The 24,935-nt window shown below is 42.5% G+C and overlaps 1 protein-coding gene and 1 pseudogene across 1 annotated transcript in view; both read left to right on the top strand.

Annotated features, from left to right (window-relative positions):
- The first annotated feature begins 358 nt into the window (after positions 1-358).
- LOC119519919 lies at positions 359-884 on the top strand (annotated as a pseudogene).
- Positions 885-12,509: 11,625 nt separating this feature from the next.
- LOC119519918 (solute carrier family 22 member 3-like) overlaps positions 12,510-24,935 on the top strand; it is a 111,734-nt gene continuing 99,308 nt past the window's right edge. The window contains exon 1 of the mRNA XM_037817665.1: positions 12,510-12,943. Coding sequence (XP_037673593.1) covers positions 12,530-12,943 — 414 coding nt within the window. The 5' untranslated portion in view covers positions 12,510-12,529. The remainder of the gene's footprint in view (positions 12,944-24,935) is intronic.

Genomic DNA, 24,935 nt, shown 5'->3' with positions numbered 1-24,935 from the left:
GACAGAATACACAGCCTGGCACAGAGGTAGAATTATAAGTGAAGGAGAAAGGAAAGAAAGGCATTTGGACAGCTGGCTGTCCATATAGGAGAAATAAGTAAAATTAGATCCCACCACACTCTATACACAAAAATCACTCCAGAGATACTCCAACATGAAAAATAAAATTTAATAAGAATACAGAGAAGAAAGTATTTAAGATCTTGGGGTTGTTCAGGATTTTTTAGCAAGACACAAAAAGCAGAAGCTTTGAAGGAGACTGATCATGTTTTATGACATCAAAATGTAAAACTGTGTAGCCCCCAAAATACTGTAAGTAAAGTTAAAAGACAAGCCACCTTCAGGGTGCTTGTGCTGGATGCCTCCAGGAAGCCGGGCTGTGTTCATCTTTGTGCAGCATTTCCTGTGTTATATCTGCAGGGAATACGAAGATCTGGCCAAAATCCCTAGGAGTTTTTTTAACAAAAAGCAAATCTCACCCTTAGAGTGATTGGACAGTCGTACTACCATCATATTGAGTCTTTCTGCAAAGTGACTGGGAAGTCTCATGAAACTGATATTTATCCTGAGAGAGAAATTTATAAAAGATTGGGAATGAAAAGAGGTGAAGAAACTGCCTCCTCAGGGCAGAACCCTCATGTAAGCTCAAATATACGCTCAGGAAACATTCAGAGCCTGTGGCCGGCGGTGACTGTTTTTTTTTTTTATTTTCAAGGGGACTCAGCTCAGCAGGGCAGAACCCCATCTTAGGTCACAGAAATAACATTCATTTCATACAACGCAATAGGAATAGATTAGATCACAGACCCATCAGCTCCGTCCTACAGCTTGTCGGAGTTTAGCTTGTGAACTTTACAAGCAGAACTTTACTTATCCATGTGTGACTCAACACAGAATTTCTCGCTTTCAGTTGGATCCTGGGGAATAGTACCTTAAATATTTGGAACATAATAACCTTGTTTCACTTGCTGACCCTTCCAGTCTTCCAGGAGTTAGGAAAACATACCGAGATAATGTGACAATTGAATTGCACATTGAGAGACTGGAAGCTACATAAAGCTATAAAATTAAAAATACCATTCTTAACATTGGTTTACATTACTATATATCCATCCAATAAAAAATATTTTTTTGCAATTAAAATCATAAATTTTTATGAAGACTATTAAGGGCAAGGGAGAGCAACTCAAGACCATTTTATTCAGTGAAAAAGCAGGATATCAAATTGTATGAACAATATAATCCCATTTTATATGTATATGTTTATATTTTTGTATGCTTAAGAAAAAAAAAAAGAACAGGAAATAAACACCCCAGAATATTGCCAGTGAGTTGTCTCTACATGGTAGGATTACAGGGTTTTTATTTTCTTCTCCATACATTTGTATATTTTCCAACTGCTCTATAATTAGCATAATTAATTTTTTAGGCCAGGAAAAGATTCATATTCCTATATAACAAGCTCCACAAAGTTGCAAATTAAATAAGCTACAGTCCACATGTTTTCATACTGATTGCTTTACTAGGAGAAAATACGGCAAATGGAATATATTTCAAATAGCCCATGTGCAAAGCATCTTGTCATCACAGACACACTTTGGATTTCACTAGAATTTTTTTTTTTTGATAAAAAGGAAAACATATTTGCTTTAGATATTTAAGATATATATTTAGAATATGATCAGTATCCTTTTTGAAAGGAAATTAAAAATTTTGTTTTAACTAGAAAACCTTTTTAACTTGAGCATACACTGTTGGTTGTACATTGCTAGATATCTGCTATGTCACCTCCAAATTGCTTTTATTTAGAGGATTATTGTCCTTATTTATTTGGATGGGTACCAGAAATTCTGATTAAAAGTGTAGCAAAATGAAGATATTGGTAATTATTAGCAGATATAATACTGCTTTGAACTTAAACTTTTATATACAGCCTATGAAGTCATACAGAAAAATATATGTAATGTCTCCAAATAGTTGATTGTTGTTTTCATGTATATGTACATGGATAATTTTTCTTTTAATCAATAAAAGTGTAATTTCTCATAAAATTTAAAAAAAAAGTCACAGACTAAGAAGATATTTGCAACATATACAGCTGACCAGGGAACAGAATACACAGATATACAAATAACTTCCCAAAAATTCAATAAGGAAAAACAACAAATAACAAATAGAACATAGGCAGAAGATATGAAGAGCTGACTCAGAGAAGATGAAACCTGAATGAGGAATAAATAAATACAGTTTGTTCAATCTGACTAGAATTCAGGGACATGTAAATCAGAACAATGAGATTGCCTTTTACACCCATAGTATCTGCTAACATTTTTGAGTCTAACAAGACCAAGTGTTAGCATGGATGTGGATAATCTTGCATGTTGCTGGTTGGCTATGAATTGGGCCCCCCACTCTGGAAAGCAATTGGGCAATGTCTGGTAAATCTCAAAATATGTATGCTCTATGGTCCAATTAGTGTATTTCTAGATAAATATTTACTAAAATTTTAAAAATAAATAAAATTTAGATAAAAATAAAATTTAGATAAATAAAATTTAGATAAATTCTTGCACAGGTACACTGGGAGCTGCACAATGTGTTCACTGCAGCACTATTTGTAATTGTGAAATGCTAGAAACCAGTTAAATGTCTTTTCTATTGGGGCATGGATAAATGGAAGTGTGGTCATTTAATAGAATGATATGCAACAGTTAAAGTAAATGAGGCAAAAGTTCAAGTAAATAAGCTAGATTCATATTTATCAAGGCGAATAGGTGTTCAAAATATAATGTTGAGTGAAAAAGAGGAGTTATAGAAAAATATGGGTAGTATGGTACCATTTATTTAGATTTCCAAAGCACTCAAAACACTATATATTGTTAATGTGCAATAGCTAGATATTAAAAGTATTAGAACATGGGTGGAATGAGTAATGACTTCATGATAGCTATCCTGGAAAAGAGAAGTCCAGGGCCTTCAGAACCCCACTAGGGTCTTCCTCTGTCTGCTCCCCTGCCCCCAGGACCAACGAATGGGACCCACTTTAAGCCCATCCCCTCTCCCCATCACCACCAACTCCACTCTGGGGCTGGAAGCCCAGGATTCTCTGCCCAAATGAAACTGAGCCTACTTTCCAGACCTGTGTGAGCCTTTTTCCCAGGTCCACCTTCCAGTGAGTACACTGGTGGTTGCTTCAGAGAGGAAGGGAGAGATGGGGCAGTCTCAAGGCACAAAGGAGGCTCCATCTCCACCTGGGATGTGTTAGTTCTTTATAACAATATATTTGAAACAAACATGAAAAAAATGACATTTGCTAATTCTGACAGTGGGTACTTTTAAAATTGCTGTCTTTATTGACAGCTGACCCTTACATAGCACATATCATATTTCAAGCACTATTCTAATTCACATAAAAATGAAAAGGTTCTGTTATTATTTCAGTTTTACAGAGGAGGAAACTAAGGCAGAAAGAGGGTTAAATGACAGGCCCAGTGTCACCCAGCTGTAAATCTGACTCCAAAGTCCATGCTGTTGACAACTACGCTAGGTCTACCTTTCTATGTGCATGGATTACTTCATTAAAAAACAAAACCAAAAAGTAAAATACTCTAAAAACTGCAATACAAAGAAAAACAGAGAAGTTATAGAAGGTTTTTAGAAATGTTAGGAGCACAAAGACTAAGCCACTGTGGGAAAGCAGTGGTGGTGGTTGGGGAAGCTTGGTGGTGACTTCAGAACTAGGATTTACCTAGCAGTGAGCGAGGAGGGGTAGGAGAGTGCAATTCCCAGCACTTCCAGTGTAAAGGCATAGATTTAAGGAAGTTCAAGAAGGATTTCAAGATCAGCAAGTAGTTCTGTGTGGGTGTCACTTGAGGGGACAGTTTGGTGAAGGACACAGATTAGGACTTGAAGGGAAGGGTGAGAAATGAGGATTTAATTTGGAAAACAAGGCAAGCCATTCAAAGTGACATTTTCAGAGCTGTGTCTTAGGAAGATGATCAGGAGGTCAGGGTGGAACAGAGGACTGCTTGTAACTTGTCGCATGAAAGATAAGTCTTTAGAGAGTTTAGTTACCATCTTCCTCAGGGTATGATTCATCTTTTCCATTTTCCCAGTAGACTGTGGTCTCCACGGTACATGTAATTTCCAATATATGTTCACTGCTCCTGACAGTTCCTGTGAAATTTTTTATGTAAGCTCCCACCCCCCCTTATCACTTTGTATTGAAAATGGGAGTCCAAACCATGGGATTATTTCCTTCCGAGGGCCTTAGTTACTTCTGGGGCTCACTCTGTCCTGCATGGAAAGGCCTCTACCCATCCTGTAAAAGTGTCTACAAAAACAAAGTATTTATAATTTCCACATGCTTTTGGCATGATGGTAAAGTCTATTTGCCAATCCTCATCTACTATTGTGCCCCCTGGCTTACACTCCTTTTATAGGGGATGGAGGCCGGGGTTTGGGGGTTTTTTTAAGTGTAAATTAAATACCTTTATGTTATTTTCTGAATGGTTTTTTGCATCTTAGGTACTATAACATAATTTTTCAGCCTCTGATACATGGCATCTCTTCCATAATGAGTGCTTTGATATAATGAGTGCTTTGATGTAAGAAAGTAAAGAACTCTTTCCATTAAGTGTTCAGGATTAAGAATTATTCCATCTTTAATCTAAATCCATCCTTCTTCCATTCGTTTGTATGGCATGTTTGATTGAGAATTAACTTCTGTTTTTTTTTTTAAGTCAAAGCCCCACTCTTTTCTTTAAATTAATTTATTTTTAATACAGTTTTATTGAGATATATTCACATACCCTACAGTCATCCACAGGGTACAATCAGTTATTCACAGTACCATCATATAGTTGCATATTCACACCAGAATCAATTTTTGAAACTTTTCCTTACTCCAACAAAAATAGAAATAAAAGTAAAAAAGAACACCCAAAACAGTCCATACCTCCTCATCCTCCCCTATTTTTCATTTAATTTTTGTCCCCATTTTTCCACTTATCTGTCCATACACTGGATAAAGGGAGTGTGAGCCACAGGTTTTCACAATCACACAGTCACATTGTGTGAGCTACATTATCATACAATCGGCTTCAAAAATCAAGACCACTGGGTTGCAGTTCGACAGTTTCAAGTATTTCCCTCTAGCCATTTCAACACCCTAAAAATTAAAAAGGGATATCCATATAGTGCATAAGAATACCCTCCAGAGTGACCTCTCGACTCCATTTGAAATCTCTCAGACACTGAAACTATTTGTTTCATTTCACTTCTCCCTTTTGGTCAAGATATTCTCAATCCAATGATGCTGGATCCAGGCTCATCCCCTCGTCCCCGGGAGTCATGTCCCATGTAGGGGGAGGGCAATGAGTTCACCTGCCACATGAAAGCCCAACTTTTTTTTTTTTAAATTCAGTTTTGTTGAGATATATTCACATACCATACAATTATCCATGGTGTACAATCAACTGTTCACAGTACCATATTATAGTTGTGCATTCATCACCCCAATCTATTTTTGAACATTTTCCATACACCAGAAAGAAATCAGAATAAGAATAAAAAATAAAATAAAGAAGAACACTCAAATCATCCCCCTATCCCACCCTATTTTTCATTTAGTTTTTGTGCCCATTTTTCTACTCATCCATCCATACACTGGATAAAGGGAGTGTGATCCACAGGGTTTTCACAATCACACTGTCACCCCTTGTAAGCTACATTGTTATACAATCATCTTCAAGAGTCAAGGCTACTGGGTTGGAGTTCGGTAGTTTCAGGTATGTACTTCCAGCTATTACAGTACACAAAAACCTGAAAAGTGTTATCTATATAGTGCATAAGAATGTCCATCAGAGTGACCTCTCGACTCCATTTGAAATCTCTCACCCACTGAAACTATTTTGTTTTATTTCACATCCTCCTTTTGGTCAAGAATATGTTCTCAATCCCACAATGCTGGGTCCAGATTCATCCCCAGGAGTCATATCCTGTGTTGCCAGGGAGATTTACACCCCTGGGAGTCAGGTCCCACGTAGAGGGGAGAAGCCCCACTCTTTTGCCCTCAACAAATCATGAGCTGAATACTGAGAAGAAAAGTTTTTTAGTTTTTTGTCTGGTATCAGAGAAAGTACCAATGACAAGGATGCAGGTTTTAGTTGGGCTGCTGTTCTTGTTTCTAGATCTGCTTTCACTTGCCTTTTACAGAATCCAATTCTCCTTTCTGATGACTGTAGCAATGTATTATGGCAATCTCTTTAAGCAACATCACTGCTTCTAACAAGGCTAAGATTATGTCTGAATGTTTAATTGCTTTTTTACCAGATGTTAAGTCTTCCTTCTCTCCAGATGTCTCCATGAGCACAAAATATATTAAAAGCATATTAGAGTCTGTATATGTGTTTATCTGCTGACCCTTTCCCACATGGAAAGCTCTGGTGAGTGCAGTAAATTTTGCCCATTGTATGGACGTACCTGGTCAAAGAACCCCACCCTTCAGTACTGTTTGTAGAGTTACCACTGCATAACTGGCTTTTGAAGTTGTTGCAACATGAAGCTGCTTCCATCAGTGTACATCTCAATGTCTGCATGTTCTAAAGGTTGATTGACTAAATCCAGTTGGCTGGACTAGACTTCATCAACTATTTGTACACAGTCATGCATAGGTTCCCCTTCCCCATTTGGAAGTAAGTTAGCTGGCTTTAAACTAGAAGCTTTTAGAGTGATGTTAGGATTATGTAGTAGAATAGCTTGATATTTACCTAACCATCCAATGGGGAGCCAATATCTGCCTTTCTGTTCTAACAATGGCAGTACATAGTGTGGCATATGCACCTACTGTAGTGGTGGGTTGTGCTAAAGTGTCACAGGTGGCTGCTACAGCTCTTCAGCATACTGGCCATCTTGGGTAGTACTGTCCAACTGTTTAGAAAAATAGGCCACAGGACGTCTGGCATTTCCTAATTTTTGAATAAGCACTCCTAATCCAATCCCTTGTCTTTTTATATGAAAAGGTCAAAATGTTTTCTTGGGTCTGGGAGGCCTAAGTCTGGGGCTGTTAAATGTTCCCTTTTTATTTTCTAGAAGGTATTTTTACATTCAGTAGTCCAATTTAGAGGTTCTTGCTCTGATCCCGTCAAGGCTTTATACAAAGGTTTTGCTATGAGTCCAAAATTACGTATCCAAATTCTACAGAATCCTCCCATCCCTAAGAATTGTTGAAGCTCCCTTCTTGTAAGAAGCTCTGCTACTTGGGCTAAAGCTTCTCTCCAGTCTGGCAATGGATTTCTCTGTCCTTCAGATAACTCAAAACCTAAATATTTCACTAATTATTTTGAAATTTGGGCTTTTTTCTTTGAGACATTGTACCCTCAGTCTGCCAGAAAATTCAGAGTTTGAATAGTGTTCTTATCTGACGCCTTTCTGGTGCAACTTGCTATTAGGATCATCTACATACTGTAATAATACTCCTTCTTGCATGTGTAATTCCCTTAAATCTCTAGCTAAAACTTCTCCAAATATTGTGGAAGCATTTTTAAATGCTTGAGGAAGAACAGGCCAACAACATTGTTGTTTTATGTTAGTAATGGGGTCTTCCCATTCAAAAGCAAACAGTTCTTGAGATTCTGGATCAAGCAGAATGTGGTAAAAGGCATCTTTCAAATCTAAGATGGTAAGCCAAAGAGATCTCCAGATAATGTAGTAAGTAAAGTACATAGATTTGGAACTACAGGTTGGATGTCTTCTACAATTTGATTAAAAGTCGAGAGATCTTGTTCATTTAGGGTGCCTGGCTTTCATAAGGCAGTATTGGAGTGTTATATGGAGATTGACAGGGTCATATTAATTGATATTTCAAAAATGTCTCCATTAATGGAGCAAGTCCTTCTCTGGATTCTGGTTTAAGTGGATATTGTTTAACATGACGTAGAGTACCTGGCTTTTGAAGTTTCACTTGGACCAGTCTTATGTGTTTGCACACCTGGGTTTTCTATCAACTCATGCCTCTGGTTTTACATCATTCAAGACCTCTCTGAAATATGCATGGTCTGTTTAGCTCCTTCAGCAAACAGCAGCACTGCTTGCAATGCACAAGTTTGTCCTGGCAGCACTTCTATCAACAAACAATCCAGAGAAAAGTTTATCTGGGCATTTAGCTTGGTTAACAGGTCTCTTCCCAGCAAGGGAACTGGACATTCTAGTACATACAGGAAACTATGCTTTAAAGTTTTGGTCCCAATTAGGCAGACCAGCAGCTGCAAAAATGGATTATTTGCTCTTTTACCAGATACTCCCATGATAGTATCTGATTGGTTGGAAATTGCGCTATTTTTTTTAAATTTTTTATTCAATTTTATTGAGATATATTCACATACCATACAGTCATTCAAAGTGTACAATCAATTGTTCATAGTACCATCATATAGTTCATCACCACAATTAATTTTCAAACATTTTCATTACTACAAAAAAAGTATAAGAATAAAAATTAAAGTAAAAAAGAACACCCAAAACATCCCATCTCCCATGCCTCCCTATTTTTCATTTACTTTTTTGTCTCCATTTTTCTACTCATCTGTCCATACACTGGATAAAGGGAGTGTGAGCCACAAGATTTTCACAATCACAGTCACACATTGTAAGCTATATACTTATACAATAGTCTTCAAGAATCGAGACTACTGGGTTGCTGTTCAACAGTTTCCTGTATTTCCTTCTAGCTATTTCAATGTATTTTTAATTTAATACCAAGTACTTGGCTCCTGTATCAACAAGAAAGTCAATTAATTATTTTCCCACCTGTCTTGTAACCCAAGGCTCTTGGTGGGAGATTGAGAGAAGTGGTGTTTTTTTTAATAGATCCCCTGGGCCCCTTCATTCCAAGTTGCTGTCAGTTGCATCATAAAGTTGCATCATCATCTCATTGGGGCATCTGGAGTTTGGGTCATCTAGCTTCCCTTGGCATTTTTCCCTGGGAGCCACTAGGGAAATCCCTCGTCCAGCGCCCTTCTTTCTTGAACTATGCACATTGATTGGTTCCTATTTCCTTAGAAATTCTTCCTGACTCTCAAGGGGGGCCCAGGGGTCTTATCTTCTTGCTGTTATCTTCTTCTGGTTGCTCTCGGTTCATTAGGGTCCTGAGAAGTGCCATTTGCCTCTTAAGGTACTGATCTTCAAGCTCTATTTGCTTTTGGAAGTACCAGTCTTCTTTAACTTGGCCCCTGTTGTAATAGACTTTGAAAGTGATTTCAACCAACCTAGAGATAGGCAATCCTAGAACTCCACCAATTTTTTGTAGCTTTCTCCTTCTATCAGGAAAACTGAGTAGTAAAAGTCATATTTAAATTTCTGGCATTCTCTGGGCTTCCCAGATCTCTATCTGTGTACTGCTGGTAGAAGTATAAATTCTTTCAAGGAAAGCTGAAGGACTTTCCTTTGGTCCATGTCTTTGTTTATCTTTTGTGAGTTTATAGCCTTTGGGCCCCTTTTTTGCAGACCCACAACAATATACTCTATATAATGCTCTAATTTAGCCTGGTCGCTGCATCATCTGGATTCCATTCAGAATCTCTGGTTGGTGCTGCTAAACTTGCTTCAGCAAAATCCTCGGGTGGCAGGATTTTCTCCTTGTTTCTTATCTGCTTCCTGCTTTGCTTTTTCTATTACCATTCTTCATTCTTCTGTTATCAGGGTATTTAACAAGTCTTGAATATCAGCCCAATTTGAGCTGTATGTTGCAAATATTGAAGCAATTAAACTTTCCATTTTCTTTGGATCCTCTTTATAGAGGGGGGTATCACTTTTCCAGTTATATAAATCTGATGTGGAGAATGGGATGTGTGTATACACAAATCCTCTTGGGCCTTCCTGTTTGGCTGTTCCTATAGGTATTTGCCAGAGGGGTTGTTGTTTTTCTGGTGGCTCTGCTGCTGGTTTTAGAGCAGCCCTGGCCAAATTGAGTACCCTGGTGGGTATGGGATGGGGAGACTATTTCTATCTCTGGCTCTTTTACCCTTGATAAAGAGGGATATTGAGGAGGAGGAGAAAGTAGGAGAGTTTCCTCCTTTCCCGATCTATTGGCCCCACAGTTATGGGGAGGAGGCAGAGCAGATGAAAGTGGTAATAAAGGCTCTATCAGATCCTCCAGATTTGAATCAGGGAGGACATTTTTCTTTTCTCTGCTAGCCTTTACAGGTAAAATTTTAAATTTTCTCATTAACATTGATTGCTGGGAGAGACAAAGGACTGAATATACACCGTCTTATTCTATTTCTGCTCTTTCCTGCAGAACAACTCTTAACTTTAATATAGTGTTCTTTTCTACGGAGCCATTCTCAGGCCATTTCTCTCCTCATCGAGGCCAGACTGTGTTACAGAAGTAAACTATTTTTTGTTTTATCATAGGCTCATAATTAAAATCTTTCCAATTTTTCAAAATACAGCCCAAAGAGCTATATTCAGGAATGCTATTGGAATCAGAATTTCCCATTTTAAAGGATGTTCACACTCAGTAACCAATTAGGAACAAGTGAACAATACAAATGCAGGAACACATCGTCTAACAAATTTAAACAGATGGTTAATAATTACTATATTTAAGTAACACACCAATTAACAACTAGATTGAACACACCAATTAACAATTATACAGGCATTAAACACTTAATATTTTTAAGTAATATACCAATTAACAGTTAAGCAGGCATTAAACACTTTACAGAAGTAACACACCGGTTAACAGTTAAACAGGCATCACACACTTACTTAATTTCACTGAATACCAAATAATTGTTGGATTACTTATTTTCAGGAGTCTACTCAACAGACAAACTCAGGGCAGGTTCTTGAACCCCGCGTAGAATGGTACCCAAAAAACAGAAATATGTAGATGTCAGAGCAAGGGGGTTCATTCTCCAATTCCAGAGGACTTGAAGCACCAAACTACCTTCTCTATCCCTTGATGACTCACTCACCCAGGCAGATGTCCAGACTTGGAACTGGAAACAGTTTCTCTCTTTGAAGCTTTTTAAGGTACCAAGGGGTCTGGAGTGCTGGCAAAGCAAAGAAAAACCCAGGTGCCGAGCCTCTAGACTTCAGAAAGTCTAGCAGCTGCAAAAGTTTCGGTTACCAGGTTTATCTGTCCCACTGGGGCTCCAGAATTTGATGCAGTCAGCCTTCTTGCTTTTTACAATCTTTAGTCCCACCAGAGTCACCAAATTGCTACCGATCCAAAACGGTGTGTTCTCTGTTTGATGCACTCACAAATGACCAATTCCTGAGACAGCCGGGTTTCAAAGAGAGAAAAAGTTTATTACTATGAGGCACAAAGCAGGAGAACAGATGGGCTATCAGCCTAAAAGTCTGTCTCCCTAAGTCCAAGGAGTTCAAGGTTTTTATGGATTGAAACAAAGGAGATGGAGCCATTACCATTTCAATAGCAAGTATAAGTAGAAACAAGAGAGAAATGGAATTGTTAGCATTTCAATGACAAGTATAAGCATAAAGGAGGGGAGATGGAGTTATCATCTTAGTAGTTCAATAGCAAGTACAGGGCAAGAGCAATTTACAAATGTAAAGCAGAGGAACTTTGCTAGAACCCAGCTAACAAGAACAATGGTTACTTCTGAGTAGAATCAAATTTCTCCATTAGCACTGGAGGGTTGCCTGTATGATTACAAGATTCTAAAGTTAAAAAAAAAACAAAAAACGGATGAAGGGGATACAAGTGAGGGTCAGTCACCAGGTTTTTACAATCACAAGGTCACAAAGATCACAAGATGAAGGCAATATAGTAATATGATTATCAAAGATCAAGACTACTGGATTACAGTTCAATTCTATCAGATATTTCCTTCTATCTATTCTATTTCACTAGAAGGTAAAAAGAAATATTTATATAATGAATCAGTAGCCATAATCATTTGGTAAATCCTAACTTCTAGGCTACACCTCCAGGCTGCTCTCGCTACCGCAGACAGATCAAGTCAGAGAAGCAGCGCGGTCAGGAGCTGGGCGACCCTGGAGCTTTCTCCTTCTGGAACTTGGCGGGGTGCCAGCCTGCAGAAGAGGCTGCTGGCAGGGACCGAATGGAGCTGCGCGCCAGGCCGGAGGCTGTGCCCGTCACTAGCAGTCCCGGGCACGGTCCCTGGCGCGCCGGTGGGCGCCCAAAGCGGTCCAGGGCGGCCGAGTGCAGGAGGTGGCGCGCAGCCGGGGGCGCCCACGGAGGGGAGGGAGGGCCGAGGACACCAGGGCCTGGCGGGGCCGCCGGCAGCGCGGCCCTGGGCATGGTGCCAAGGTCTGGGAGGTAGGTGGGGGCGGGAGAGGAGGAGGAGTGGGGGTAGGGGTGGGAGAAGAGGCTGCAGAGCCTTCGGGTCACTGCGAGGCCCGGCGGCGCGCTGGAGTTGGCGCGTCCTGGGGAGGCTCCCGCGGCGGCGCCGGCGGCTCCGAAAGTTGGAGCCCAGGCGAGCGGGCCGGGCCGGCGGGGACTCCGGCCGCGGGGGCGCGGGGCCCCGGCCGCACCATGCCCACCTTCGACGAGGCGCTGCGCAAGGCGGGCGAGTTCGGGCGCTTCCAGCGGCGCGTGTTCCTGCTGCTGTGCCTGACGGGCATCACGTTCGCCTTCCTCTTCGTCAGCGTGGTCTTCCTGGGCACCAGGCCCGAGCGCTTCTGGTGCCGCGGGCCGAGCGCCGCCGCGCTGGCCGAGCGCTGCGGCTGGAGCGCTGACGAGGAGTGGAACCGCACGGCGCCCCCGGAGCCCCGCGGCGACGGCCGCTGCGAGCGCTACCTCCTGGAGGCGGCCAACGCCAGCGCCGCGGCCCCGGGCGCGCCGGGCTGCGCCGACCGGCTTGCCGCCTTCCCCAATCGCTCCGCGCCGCTCGTGCCCTGCCGGGGCGGCTGGAGATACGCCCAGTCCCACTCCACCGTCATCAGCGAGGTAAGGGGGCGCCGTCCGGGGCGGGGGCGGAGGAGTCGTGCAGGCGATGGGCGAACAGGCGGGAGGGCGCAGGACACGGCTCGGGTGGCGCGGCGGAGACGGCAGGCTCCCGCAGGCGCCCCGGTGTCGCTGGGGGAAATGCCTGCCCTCTGCGCACCGAGAGCCTTCGGGGAGAGGACGATGGTCTGATTCCGTCGTGGCGACCGGAGAAGGAAGGAGCTGGACCCCCAGGGAAGGTCCGTGGAGAAAGGGACCCGGCGGTTACCTTTGGGGACTGACAGGGTTAATCCTACACTTTGGAGTGTGGCTAGGAAAAAGCCGCTGTTTTATTGCCTTACGCTAGTGAATTCACGGGGAGGTGCTTTGATTCCTTGTTGTTAAGGAACACTTTTATAGAATCTAAGTTTTGAGATGCTTTGCAGGGCCCTTCTCAGGAATCAACCAAAGCATCCAGTACTATTTACGTTACCATTGAGACATATCTGTACAGTAATTGGACATTATGGGTAGAACGCATTGTGGAGAACTGAAATCTCTGCGAGGAGAGATGTGTAGGGAGTTCCAATTGACTTGTGGTCTCCACAGGGCAAAGGATAGGAGAAATCAAGCTTTGAAAACCCGCGGTTGCTTAAATGAGTATCCAAAATGCAAAGGAGACAAAGGTCTAGGCTCCCCCCCCCCACCCCCCCCCCAAACGATTTTGAGAAAACCGCTTTGGGACAAAGAGCAACATCTGAGAGAAGTTGAGAAAGCTGGGGTATTGAATAAGAGTTTTGATTTTTTTTTTTTCTGCTAGTAAATTACAGAAAGGCAGCAGGAGGGGCTACAAGTCTGACTTTACAAAGTGGACCCCCATTTACAGTTGGTGGCTGATGCAGAGGGTAGTGGGGGGAAATCCCCACGTTTTGTTGAGTACCTTTGGGCAAAGAGTACAGTTGGGGTTTAGACAGGCTTTGGTCACCTTGGACAGATCAGGACAAGTTTCTGCACCTTGGCCGAGATGATCATTTGCCCCTTTGTAAGTTCCGTCAACAGGGTGGAGTCACATTAAAATAATCAACTCAGAAACTGCCTGGGATGAGCAGTTTTTAAAAACTAATTGAACGTGTTCAGGTAAATTGGGAGAGAAAAAATGTGTCTTTATTTTATTTTATTGTCATAGCAGACATTTTTTTCCCGGCATCTATTTGGATAACAGGGAAAACACTGGGTTGGGAGTGGAGAGTGCCTTTTCTGACACTATGAACAGGTTCTTTGCTCTGGTGACTTCATCTCTCTGGAGTTGTGATTTTTAAGATCTGCAGGTTGTGTGCTGTTCTGTAATGAGGTGTGTGGGTCTGTTAGCACATGGTGAATGGTCCTATGTGAACTATTAGGGAGAAAATCATATTACAGCCCCCTGTGAGCCAATGTGTGTGTGCATTTGGGTTACTTTAATTTTTACTTGATCCCCGTTTATGCGGGGGACTGCTTTATAAACGGCGATGATCTTGGTGTTAGGAATTTCACAGATGTAATGGCTGGGGTGTGGGCTCGGTTAGGAAAGGAGCGTTATCACTAGTACTTCCCCAGAGTTGAGTTTGTTAGGGACTGTTTCTGTGCCAGTCAGTGTGGCTCTGTCGGTGCTCACTTCCCTAATGAACCAAGACATCCCACTTGGAGAATGGATATCTGATTTTTGAAGATACTTACACCTCAAAATGAGCCTTAAAAAGAAAAATGCACAGACCTGAGTGGGTTTTGCACGAATGAATAAGATGGCCAGCATCAAAGAAGGGAGATATAGAACCTGTGAATTAATGCACAGATACTTTAGAAGCACAGTGTTCTGGAATTATTTCAAGGAGGGAGGTTAGAGTCCTGGCTCTGTCTCCAATTATTAGCTGTATGGCTCAGGTAAATCACCTAACCTCTTTGGGTTTAACTTTCTCATCTGTAAGATTGGAGGTTGGATTAAGTCCTTTCCAACCCAATCAAAGTGATCAGTGTCGTCACTGTCTTACATACAGTGTGCTCAGAACAAGAATCAAAACTCATCAAGGAGAAATAAAATAGTGTTCAGAATGCTTTGCTGAAGGCCACAGACAGGGTTACGATACATTTGTGGGGATTTTTTTTTTTATCCCAAGAGTTTGTTTGCTTCTTTGGGTTTGTTTGTTTTTAATGTTTTGATTCTTAAAAGGAAAACCTCCCTGTATTCAGGAAGTTTTCATCCCCAACAGCTCATTCTCCCTCAGGACTCTGTGTGGCTGATATTTTGCTGTCTTTGAGTTGGAATCTGATCCAATTAGTTTTCGTTCTTTTGAGTTCTATCAGAGTGATTAAAGCAACTGTAGTTATATCTTTAGCTGACACTATATGCCCAATGTACTTTTATGGATTTGAAATCTGACACATTCAACATGGAAAGGAAGTGTGTCTGGAGAGTTTAGAAGATGGAAGTAGGCATAAGGCTGTCCAGATTCCGGAGCAACTCCTTAGTATTATTTTATTTAATTCTTGTGCCACTGTGGGGGAGGTATCATAGCCCTGGCTTTATAGAGGAGGACCTGCCAGGATCTCCTACAGCTTTTATGTAGCCCAGTTGGATTCAAATTTAGAAGTTTTCATTGTAAATTGGTTGAACCCTTTCTTCCATGTGGTACTCTAAGTCATTTGAAGAAGTCCTCACAATAGGATACCCAAGTTCCTCACATTTTATAATCTGCAGAAAACCTTGTGAAAACCTTACATTTGATTTGTTACTATCATGGTTCTCTGGCCCACCTGCCAGCTTGCTTCATTTCAGGGCATCAGGAAGCACAATCAGCCAGACTGGCAGGTGGGGTGGCTGTGCCTTCATTTGGTAGGAGTGGTTCTCGATCCTTTTGATATGAAAGCTGCAAAAAATAAAAAATAAAAATGGCCACTTAAACCCTATCAGCCCTCTCTGCATGCACCTGTCAAAAGAAACTGAGTCACCAATAATAATCAATATAATGGGTTTTATTGGAAGAGAAATTGCTTGAGCAGGGAGAGCTCAAACCAAAGTAAGAGTTTCAAACTAGTTAGCAAGTTATATTAGCTTATAAAGATAATTAGGGGATTCCTGAAAGGGAAATTACAATTGGTTGACATTTAGGTTCCTTATCATAAAGCAGTGCCTACAAGCAGGGAACAATCATAGACTGGTTATGACAATATACTTGTTCATTTCTGAGAGGATGTTTCCACTGGACAGAAATCAGCTCACTTCCAATTGGTGCTTAAACTGTAACCTTTGCAGGGTATGTTCTGTTGTTTCTTGTTTTTTTTCTTCGTATAGTCCCCACTTTTATTTTTCACTCTTTAGGAAGTCCCTGTTACTTCTTGGAAAAGAAGTCACCCCTGGCAAGTCAATGTAGGCAATCAGTTTTCCTTATTTAACACATCTTACAAAACTGAAGGGCCCAAGGAGTTGTCAGAATCTGACACATTCAAAGCAGAGTAGTTTCAATGCAGTCCCCCTGCCTGCTTTCCCAGTTCAGCTGCTTCCTTCCAAGGCAGTGGAGTTTTTACCTACATTAAACTTCTTCGATGCAGACTTTTCTGATTTCTGAATCTCAGCCTTATCTGGCTGTCAGATATTTGGGCAGAATAAAACATGATGTAGAACAGAGAAGTGAGTCAGAGCTCCACTCCCCAAATATTTCAATTCAGGGAGTGTGGTGGTGAAGTTGTAGGTAGCCCAGAAAAGCATGTTCTTAAATCTAATCCATTCCTGTGGGTTTATACCCATTGTAAGTAGGACCTTTTGATAAGGTTACTTTCAGTTAAGGTGAGGCCCACCTCAATCAGGATGGGTCTTAATCATATTATTGGAGTCCTTTATAAATGGAATGACTACAAGCAGAGAGACAGAGAAAACCACAGAAGCAAGAAGCTGGAAGCAGTGAAACCCAGAAGAGATGGGAGAGCCCAGCACACCATGTGCCTTGCCACGTGACAGAGGAGACAAGGATCACTGGTAGCCAGACTTCAGGAAGAAAGCATTATCTTGATGATGCCTTGATTTGGACATTTTCCTGGCCTCAGAGTGTAAGCTAATAAATTCCCGTTGTTTAAGCCAACTCATTTAATGATATCTGCTTTGAGCAGCCTAGGAAACTAAAGCAGATTTTGGTACCACGAGTGGGGTGCTGCTATTTCAAATACCAAAAATGTGGAAATGGCTTTGGAATTGGGTAATGGGTAGAGGCTGGAAGAATTGTGAGACACTTGATAAAAAGGCCTAGATTTCTTTGAGGAGACTGTTGGTAGAGATATAGATGCTAAATTCACTTCCAATGAGGCCTTAAACAGAAATGATTAATGCGTTATTAGAAACCAGAGGAAAGGCAGTCCTCATTTTAAGGTGGCAGAGAATTTGGCAAATTTGAGTTCTGATGTTGGAGGAAGGAAGAATTTGAAAGGGTTGAGCTTGGATATTTAGCTGAGGAGCTTTCCCAGCTAAGTATGGAAAGTGCAGCCTGGCTTCTCCTTGCAGCTTATAATAAAATATGAAAGGAGAGGGATAAGCTGGGAACTCAACTCCTGGGCACAAAGAAACCAGAAATTGATAGTTTGGAGAATTCTGAGCTTCTGGAAAGCAAGTCACCAGAGAATAGTGCTCCACGTGAGGGCTTAACTGAACACAGATCCAGTCAACCATTTCAGTGCAAGCTGGGATTGGAAATGCAGTTATCCAGGAAGGATCTGTGGAAGGTCCTACTGTCTGATGTTTTGGACCCCTGTGTACTACATGCAAAACTGAAACATTTTTTTGGAGATCTTTATGAATGAAACCACTGCCAGCCTGGACTCAAAGGAACAGATTGAAGGAAAAATCACTTCAACGGCAGAACCAAGAAGCTGAGGTCTGTACCGAAGACATCCTCTAGGACCAAGAGAGCAGACCCACACGTGTGTGGAAAGGGTTCCGCCCAGTTGTTCAGGAAGTGTGTTATCACCCAATTTTCTCAGAGCCTGGAGCCTATTTCTCAGGGATTATGGAGAGTCTGGTAGTCACCTGGTGTTTTCAGAGGGAGGAGCCTCACTCCAGTGTTCGGGGAGAGCATGGCTGCTGTACAAGCACTTGGAAGGATCCAAGGGACTGCTGCTCCATCAGACCCTTGTTTTTCTTCCAATTTTTCCCTATGAGATTGGGAATGTTTATCCTATGCCTGTCCCACCATTGTAAATCAGAAGCAGATAACTTGTTTTCTAGGTTTTACAGATTATAGACAGAGGGGAATTACGTCCCAGGACACACCACACCCATAAGTGATTTTGATGAGACTTTCTTTGTACTAGGCATTGTTTCTGAAATGACTTTAGGGTTTGGGATATTGTGATGGGATGAATGTATTTTTGCATGTAAAAAGAACATGTCTTTTTGTGGTCCAGAGGGTTGAGTATGGTGGTTTGAAGCTGTATGTATCCCAGAAATACATGTTCTTAAATCTCATCCATTCCCGGGGGTGTCAACCCATTGTAAGTAGGACCTTTTGATGAGGCTACTTCAGTTAAGGTGTGTGCTGGTTTGGATATATTATGTCCTACCAAACACCATATTCTTTAAGGTAATCCTGTGGGGGCAGACATGTTAATGTTGATTAGGTTGGAATATTTGGATTAAGTTGTTTCCGTGGACATGTGACCCACCTGACTGTAGGTGATAACTCTGATCGAATTATTTCCATGGAGGTGTGGCCCCACCCATCCAGCGTGGGTCTTGATTTAGTTACTCGAGTCCTTTACAAATGCTGACAAAGACCCACAAGCTAGCTGGCTTAGCTCAGAGATGCTTGGAGTTGTGGACCCCCGACGTTGGCTGCAGCTCAGACACATTTTGAAAACAGCCGTTGAAAGCTGATGCTGACATTTTAGAGAATGCCATTCTGAAACGCAACCTGGGAGCAAGCAGATGCCAGCCACGTGGCTTCCCAGCTAACAGAGGTTTTCCAGATGCCAATGGCCTTTCTCCAGTAAAGGTAACCTATTGTTGATGCCTTACCTTGGACACTTTATGGCCTCAGGACTATAACTTTGTAACCAAATAACCCCTTTAGAAAAGCCAGTCCATTTCTGGTATTTTGCATAATGGCAGCATTAGCAAACCGGAACAAGGTGTGACCCTTCTCATTCAGGATACGTCTTAATCCTATTACTGGAGTCTTTTATAAATGGAATAAATAGACAGAGAGAGAGAGAAAGGGAGAGAGAGAAAGCCATGTAAGCAAGAAGCTGGAAGTAATGAAACCTGGATAGAAGGGAGAGACCAGCAGACATCACCGTGTGTCTTGCCATGTGGCAGAGGAACAAGGATGGCCAGCAGCTGGTCTTTGGAAAGAACGCATCGCCTTGATTGTGCCATGATTGAACATTTTCCTGGCCTCAGACTGTAAGCTAATAAATCGCCATTGTTTAAGCTGAACCATTGTCCGGCGCTCTCTCCGCCCCGCCTTGAGTCCTCGGTCGGCCGGCGATGGGGACCAGAGAGATAAGGGGAGAGAGGGTGCGGACAACGTCTTACCCGGAGCACTTGTGATCACTCAGGACTCGCGGTGGTAAAGCAAATAAACTTTTAATGGGACTAGGCAATCATCATCTTTACAGGTTCCACCCGGGGCGAGACACCTCGGGGGAGAACAACCTCGATGCGGCCGTCAGGTACGGCTCCTTGTGGGCTGTCTCCCCGAGCTTTGCCCGGGAACTTTCTTATAAACCTTGCGTGTATCCAATGGGCTAACGCCACGCACACAAGCATGATTGGTGAATACAGCGGGTGGTTACATACATCAGAAGCCGGAAGCAGGATGTGGGCGCCATCTTGGCACCACTCGATGGGCGGGGGGACTTTGGAGCAGGTTTACAGCGCATGCGCTATGCCCGTCCCGGGAGACGGCTCTCCACATCTCCCCCTTTATTATTTATATCGACCCAGTGTCCCCAGTGATGAGTGTGCTCCCGTGAACCCAGATGGCTCACAATTTGTTCCGGTGCTTTGGGGAGTCTGGACTAGGTCTCAGCCATTTAGCGGCGGAGCCTCTAGCACCGACCAGAATGCTCACCTCATATGGAGACAGGAGAGTCCGTGAGCTGGAAACAACATGACTCTCCCTGCAGTGCTTTGCCTTGCAACTGGGGGACAAAGGCGGGGGCAGGGATAGCATTAACCAGAGTCGGAGGCGTCACTAGGCGTCCCTATGCATTGGCTAGAGTCAAGTCTGGCCACAACTATGACTCTGCCTTAGGGATCTACCTGAGACAAAAATTATGACTGCTGGCGTCGCCCGTTATACCCGGGACACAGCTGCGCGCTTAGCTACAAACCTCGCTCCCGAGTGCCCCGCCCGAGGCGGCCAGGATGGGGTATGGCCATCAGAATGGTCGCTGTTGGGGGTATCAAAGGTGGAGGACATAGCCATCATAGTGGTAACACGGTACTGCCGCGCTTGAAACAGGCGTTCTAGCAAAGATTTAACAATGACTAATCCCACCAATGGTCCCACCATCAAGAGAATCCAATTAGTCAAATTGGGCCAAGAGAACCAAGAGGTGACTTGGTCCCACAGATTTTTTACAGTCTCGCCCAGTGTGGAAAGGTCGAAACTAACAGGCTTCAATTTCCTAATGTTCTCAAGTCCCTGAAGGCCGGAGGCTTGGTCCAATGGCCCAGGCCGTATATTCGTTGGCGTTTCTGACAGCTGCTCCCCGGCCTCCCCAGGTGATGCCACGGTTCCCACCAGTCTTTCCGGAACCCACACTGGTTGACGTCCTGGTTCCTGGGGAAAAACACAAACAGAGCCTCCGGCCCAGCCGAGCACCGGGTCAGGGCCTTTCCACTGTGACGTGGAGGGAGCGATATGGCCCTTAACAGTCTCCCATATAAGGACTAGAATCGGGTCCAAACAGACACCCGTTTGGCGCGCTCGGTCTATATCACGACCAAGTTTCATCCAAGAGGGCAGATTAAGGCTGCCAGAACAAGGAAACCAGGGGGCAAAAGTGGCCACATCATCAAGAAATCGCTGGAGAGAACTTCTCTTAATTGAGATACCCCGCTGTTTCAAAAGGGTCTTTAAGGGGGTTAATAGGGGTGAACTCCCAGACTGCCCCATGCTTGCAGTCGGCACTATCTCTTAATCACTCGGAGAGCTCTTCCGAGTCCCCGGGGCTACCTGAACGCCCACGGGCCCTAGTCCTCGTATGGAAAGGGGGTGCTTACCTTCTCGCGGTGATCAGTCGCGGAGGTCAAACCACGGATCCCGGGAGCACGTCTCCGTCGGGTCGAGGGGAACGCGAATGAGTTTGCGGGTTCGAAGTTCCCCGTACGGGCCACCACTTGTCCGGCGCTCTCTCCGCCCCGCCTCGAGTCCTCGGTCGGCCGGCGATGGGGACCAGAGAGATAAGGGGAGAGAGGGTGCGGACAACGTCTTACCCGGAGCACTTGTGATCACTCAGGACTCGCGGTGGTAAAGCAAATAAACTTTTAATGGGACTAGGCAATCATCATCTTTACAGGTTCCACCCGGGGCGAGACACCTCGGGGGAGAACAACCTCGATGCGGCCGTCAGGTACGGCTCCTTGTGGGCTGTCTCCCCGAGCTTTGCCCGGGAACTTTCTTATAAACCTTGCGTGTATCCAATGGGCTAACGCCACGCACACAAGCATGATTGGTGAATACAGCGGGTGGTTACATACATCAGAAGCCGGAAGCAGGATGTGGGCGCCATCTTGGCACCACTCGATGGGCGGGGGGACTTTGGAGCAGGTTTACAGCGCATGCGCTATGCCCGTCCCGGGAGACGGCTCTCCACAAACCATTTCATGATATTTGCTTTGAACAGTGTGGAAAACAGGAAGTAAGTCTTTAATATTGATGTTAGGATTGTTAGGTACTTGCTAGGGGAAATGTCAGCCTCTCCCAAGTCTCCTACAGAGAACAGGTATTCAGAGCACCTTTAAAAAATAGACTGAATGACCTTTGTTTTCCTTTTCCATATCATATTTTCTCCCAGAATCAAAGAAAAGGCGCTCTGAGGGAGAAGCTGGTCTACAGAGGATGATGGTGGCTGACTGGTTCCCGTGGGTTGTGTGCATACTTTGTGGGTCCTGTTTTGCTTCTTACAAATTCATTCTAAGACATATGGACAACCCATTCTAAGACATACAGACAGCCTGGTGGGCCAACTCAAAGCCACCCATCATCTTATCCACACTGACTAGTCATTAAGCATGTAATTGCTCTGTTGTAGATACTAGAGAAGGAAGTTTTGCCAAGCTCAATTTTTTGTCTGGGCTAAGTCTGATTTGCTATGAGTACTGAAGAAAGAGCTTATCCTTGTTTTATTTATACTCTTATTTTATTTATTTGTACATTGCCTTTTTTTTTTTTGCTGAATCAATCCCATCTGAAGAATGTCTATTTTATTATTGTTTCAATGAACTGATTTATGGCACAGCTTGTTTTAGATTTCATTAATTTCTCTTCTTTATTATTTGTTCTAGTTTTGGGGCTTGCTTTTGGTGTTCTTTTTCCAGTTTAAGTTAGAAGAGATGCTTGATTCAATTATTTCCATCCTTTCCTCTTTTCTAATATAAATATTTAAAGTGTAAATTTCCTTCTACATACTTCTGTGACTGCACCCAACAAGTTTTGAAATGTGTATTTTTTTCACTCCAACCTTAGTGTTTTGAAATCCCATTATTTCTTCTTTGACCAATGTTTTATTTAGAGGCTTGGTTTTAAATTTCAAATGTTGACTTCTAAATCAACAGTGGTATGGTCAGAGAATGTGGTGTGACAATACTGATCCTTTGAAATCAGTATTTGCTCCATGACCTTGTAGGAAGTCAATTTTTGTAAATGACTTGCTTGAGAATAATTTGTAGTCTTTAGTTTTTGGGTGCAGGATTTTAAAGATGTTCAATATTTGATGCTTGTTAATATTAAAATATTCTAAACTTTAATTGACTTCATCTGCTTGGTCTGTTGATAAGTAAAGAAAAGTATTGAAATCTGCCATTATATGGGTGGGTTTTGTCAGTATGTCTCCATTATTTCTAGCAGATTTTTAAAATTTATATACTTTGAGAAAGTTTTGTTAGATTCATATGCATACAAATTTGGCAGTTTTTATATTCATGGTAAATTGAATCTGTGATAAATACTGCAGGGATCCTATCTAAAATGAGTGATGTATTTTATCTTTTTATTTTTATTTTTTAATTTTTTTAAAATATTCATTTTATTAAGATATATTCACATACCACGCAGTCATACGAAACAAATTGTACATTCGATTGTTCGCAGTACCATTACATAGTTGTGCATTCATCACCAAAATCAATCTCTGACACCTTCATTAGCACACTCACACAAAACTAACAAGAATAATAATTGAAGTGAAAAAGAGCAATTGAGTTAAAAAGAACACTGGGTACCTTTGTCTGTTTGTTTGTTTGTTTCTTTCCCCTATTTTTCTACTCATCCATCCATAAACTAGACAAAGGGGAGTGTGGTCCTTATGGCTTCCCCAATACCATTGCCACCCCTCACAAGCTACATTTTTATACAATTGTCTTCGAGATTCATGGGTTCAGGGTTGTAGTTTCATAGTTTCAGGTATCCACCACCAACTATCCCAATTCTTTAGAACCTAAAAAGGCTTGTCTTAAATTGTGCGTAAGAGTGCCCATCAGAGTGACCTCTCGGCTCCTTTTGGAATTTCTCTGCCACTGAAGCTTATTTCATTTCCTTTCACATCCCCCTTTTGGTCAAGAAGATGTTCTCCGACCCACGATGCCAGGTCTGCATTCCTCCCCAGGAGTCATATTCCACGTTGCCAGGGAGATTCACTCCCCTGGGTGTCTGATCCCACGTAGTGGGGAGGGCAGTGATTTCACCTTTCAAGTTGGCTTAGCTAGAGAGAGAGGGCCACATCTGAGCAACAAAGAGGCATTCGGGAGGAGGCTCTTAGGCACAATTATAGGGAGGCCTAGCCTCTCCTTTGCAGCAACCGTCTTCCCAAGGGTAAAACCTGTGGTAGAGGGCTCAACCCATCAAACCACCAGTCCCCTATGTCTGTGGTCATGTTAGCAACCATGGAGGTGGGGTAGGTGAATACCCCTGCATTCTCCACAGGCTCCTCAAGGGGGCACTACATCTTTTTTTTTTCCCCTTGTTTTTCTTTTTTTTTTTTTTAACTTTCCCTTCTTTTTTAAATCAACTGCATGAAAAAAAAGTTAAAAAGAAAACAAACATACAATAAAAGAACATTTCAAAGAGACCATAACAAGGGAGTAAGAAAAAGACAACTAACCTAAGATAACTGCTTTACTTCCAACATGTTCCTACTTTACCCCAAGAAAGTTACCTAATATAGCAACATTTCTGTGAACTTGTTCCTACTATATCCATCAGAAATTAACAGACCATAGTCATTCCTGGGCATCCCCAGAATGTTAAATAGCTTATCTGTTCTTCTTGGATTATTGTTCCCCTTCCTTAATTGCTCTCTATTGCTAGTTCCCCTACATTCTACATTATAAACCAATTGTTTTACATTTTTCAAAGTTCACATTAGTGGTAGCATATAATATTTCTCTTTTTGTGCCTGGCTTATTTCACTCAGCATTATGTCTTCAAGGTTCATCCATGTTGTCATATGTTTCACGAGATCATTCCTTCTTACTGCCGTGTAGTATTCCATCATGTGTATATACCACATTTTATTTATCCACTCATCTGTTGAAGGACATTTGGGTTGTTTTCATCTCTGGGCAATTGTGAATAATGCTGCTGTGAACATTGGCGTGCAGATATCTGTTCGTGTCACTGCTTTCCGATCTTCCAGGTATATACCGAGAAGTGCAATCGCTGGATCGAATGGTAACTCTACATCTAATTTTCTAAGGAACTGCCAGACTGACTTCCAGAGTGGCGGAACCATTATACAGTCCCACCAACAATGAATAAGAGTTCCAATT

Source organism: Choloepus didactylus, chromosome 24, assembly GCF_015220235.1.
Source record: "Choloepus didactylus isolate mChoDid1 chromosome 24, mChoDid1.pri, whole genome shotgun sequence".
Lineage (NCBI taxonomy): Eukaryota > Metazoa > Chordata > Mammalia > Pilosa > Megalonychidae > Choloepus > Choloepus didactylus.
The sequence above is the reverse complement of the archived record's forward strand: the minus strand, read 5'-3'. Positions and strand labels throughout refer to the sequence as shown.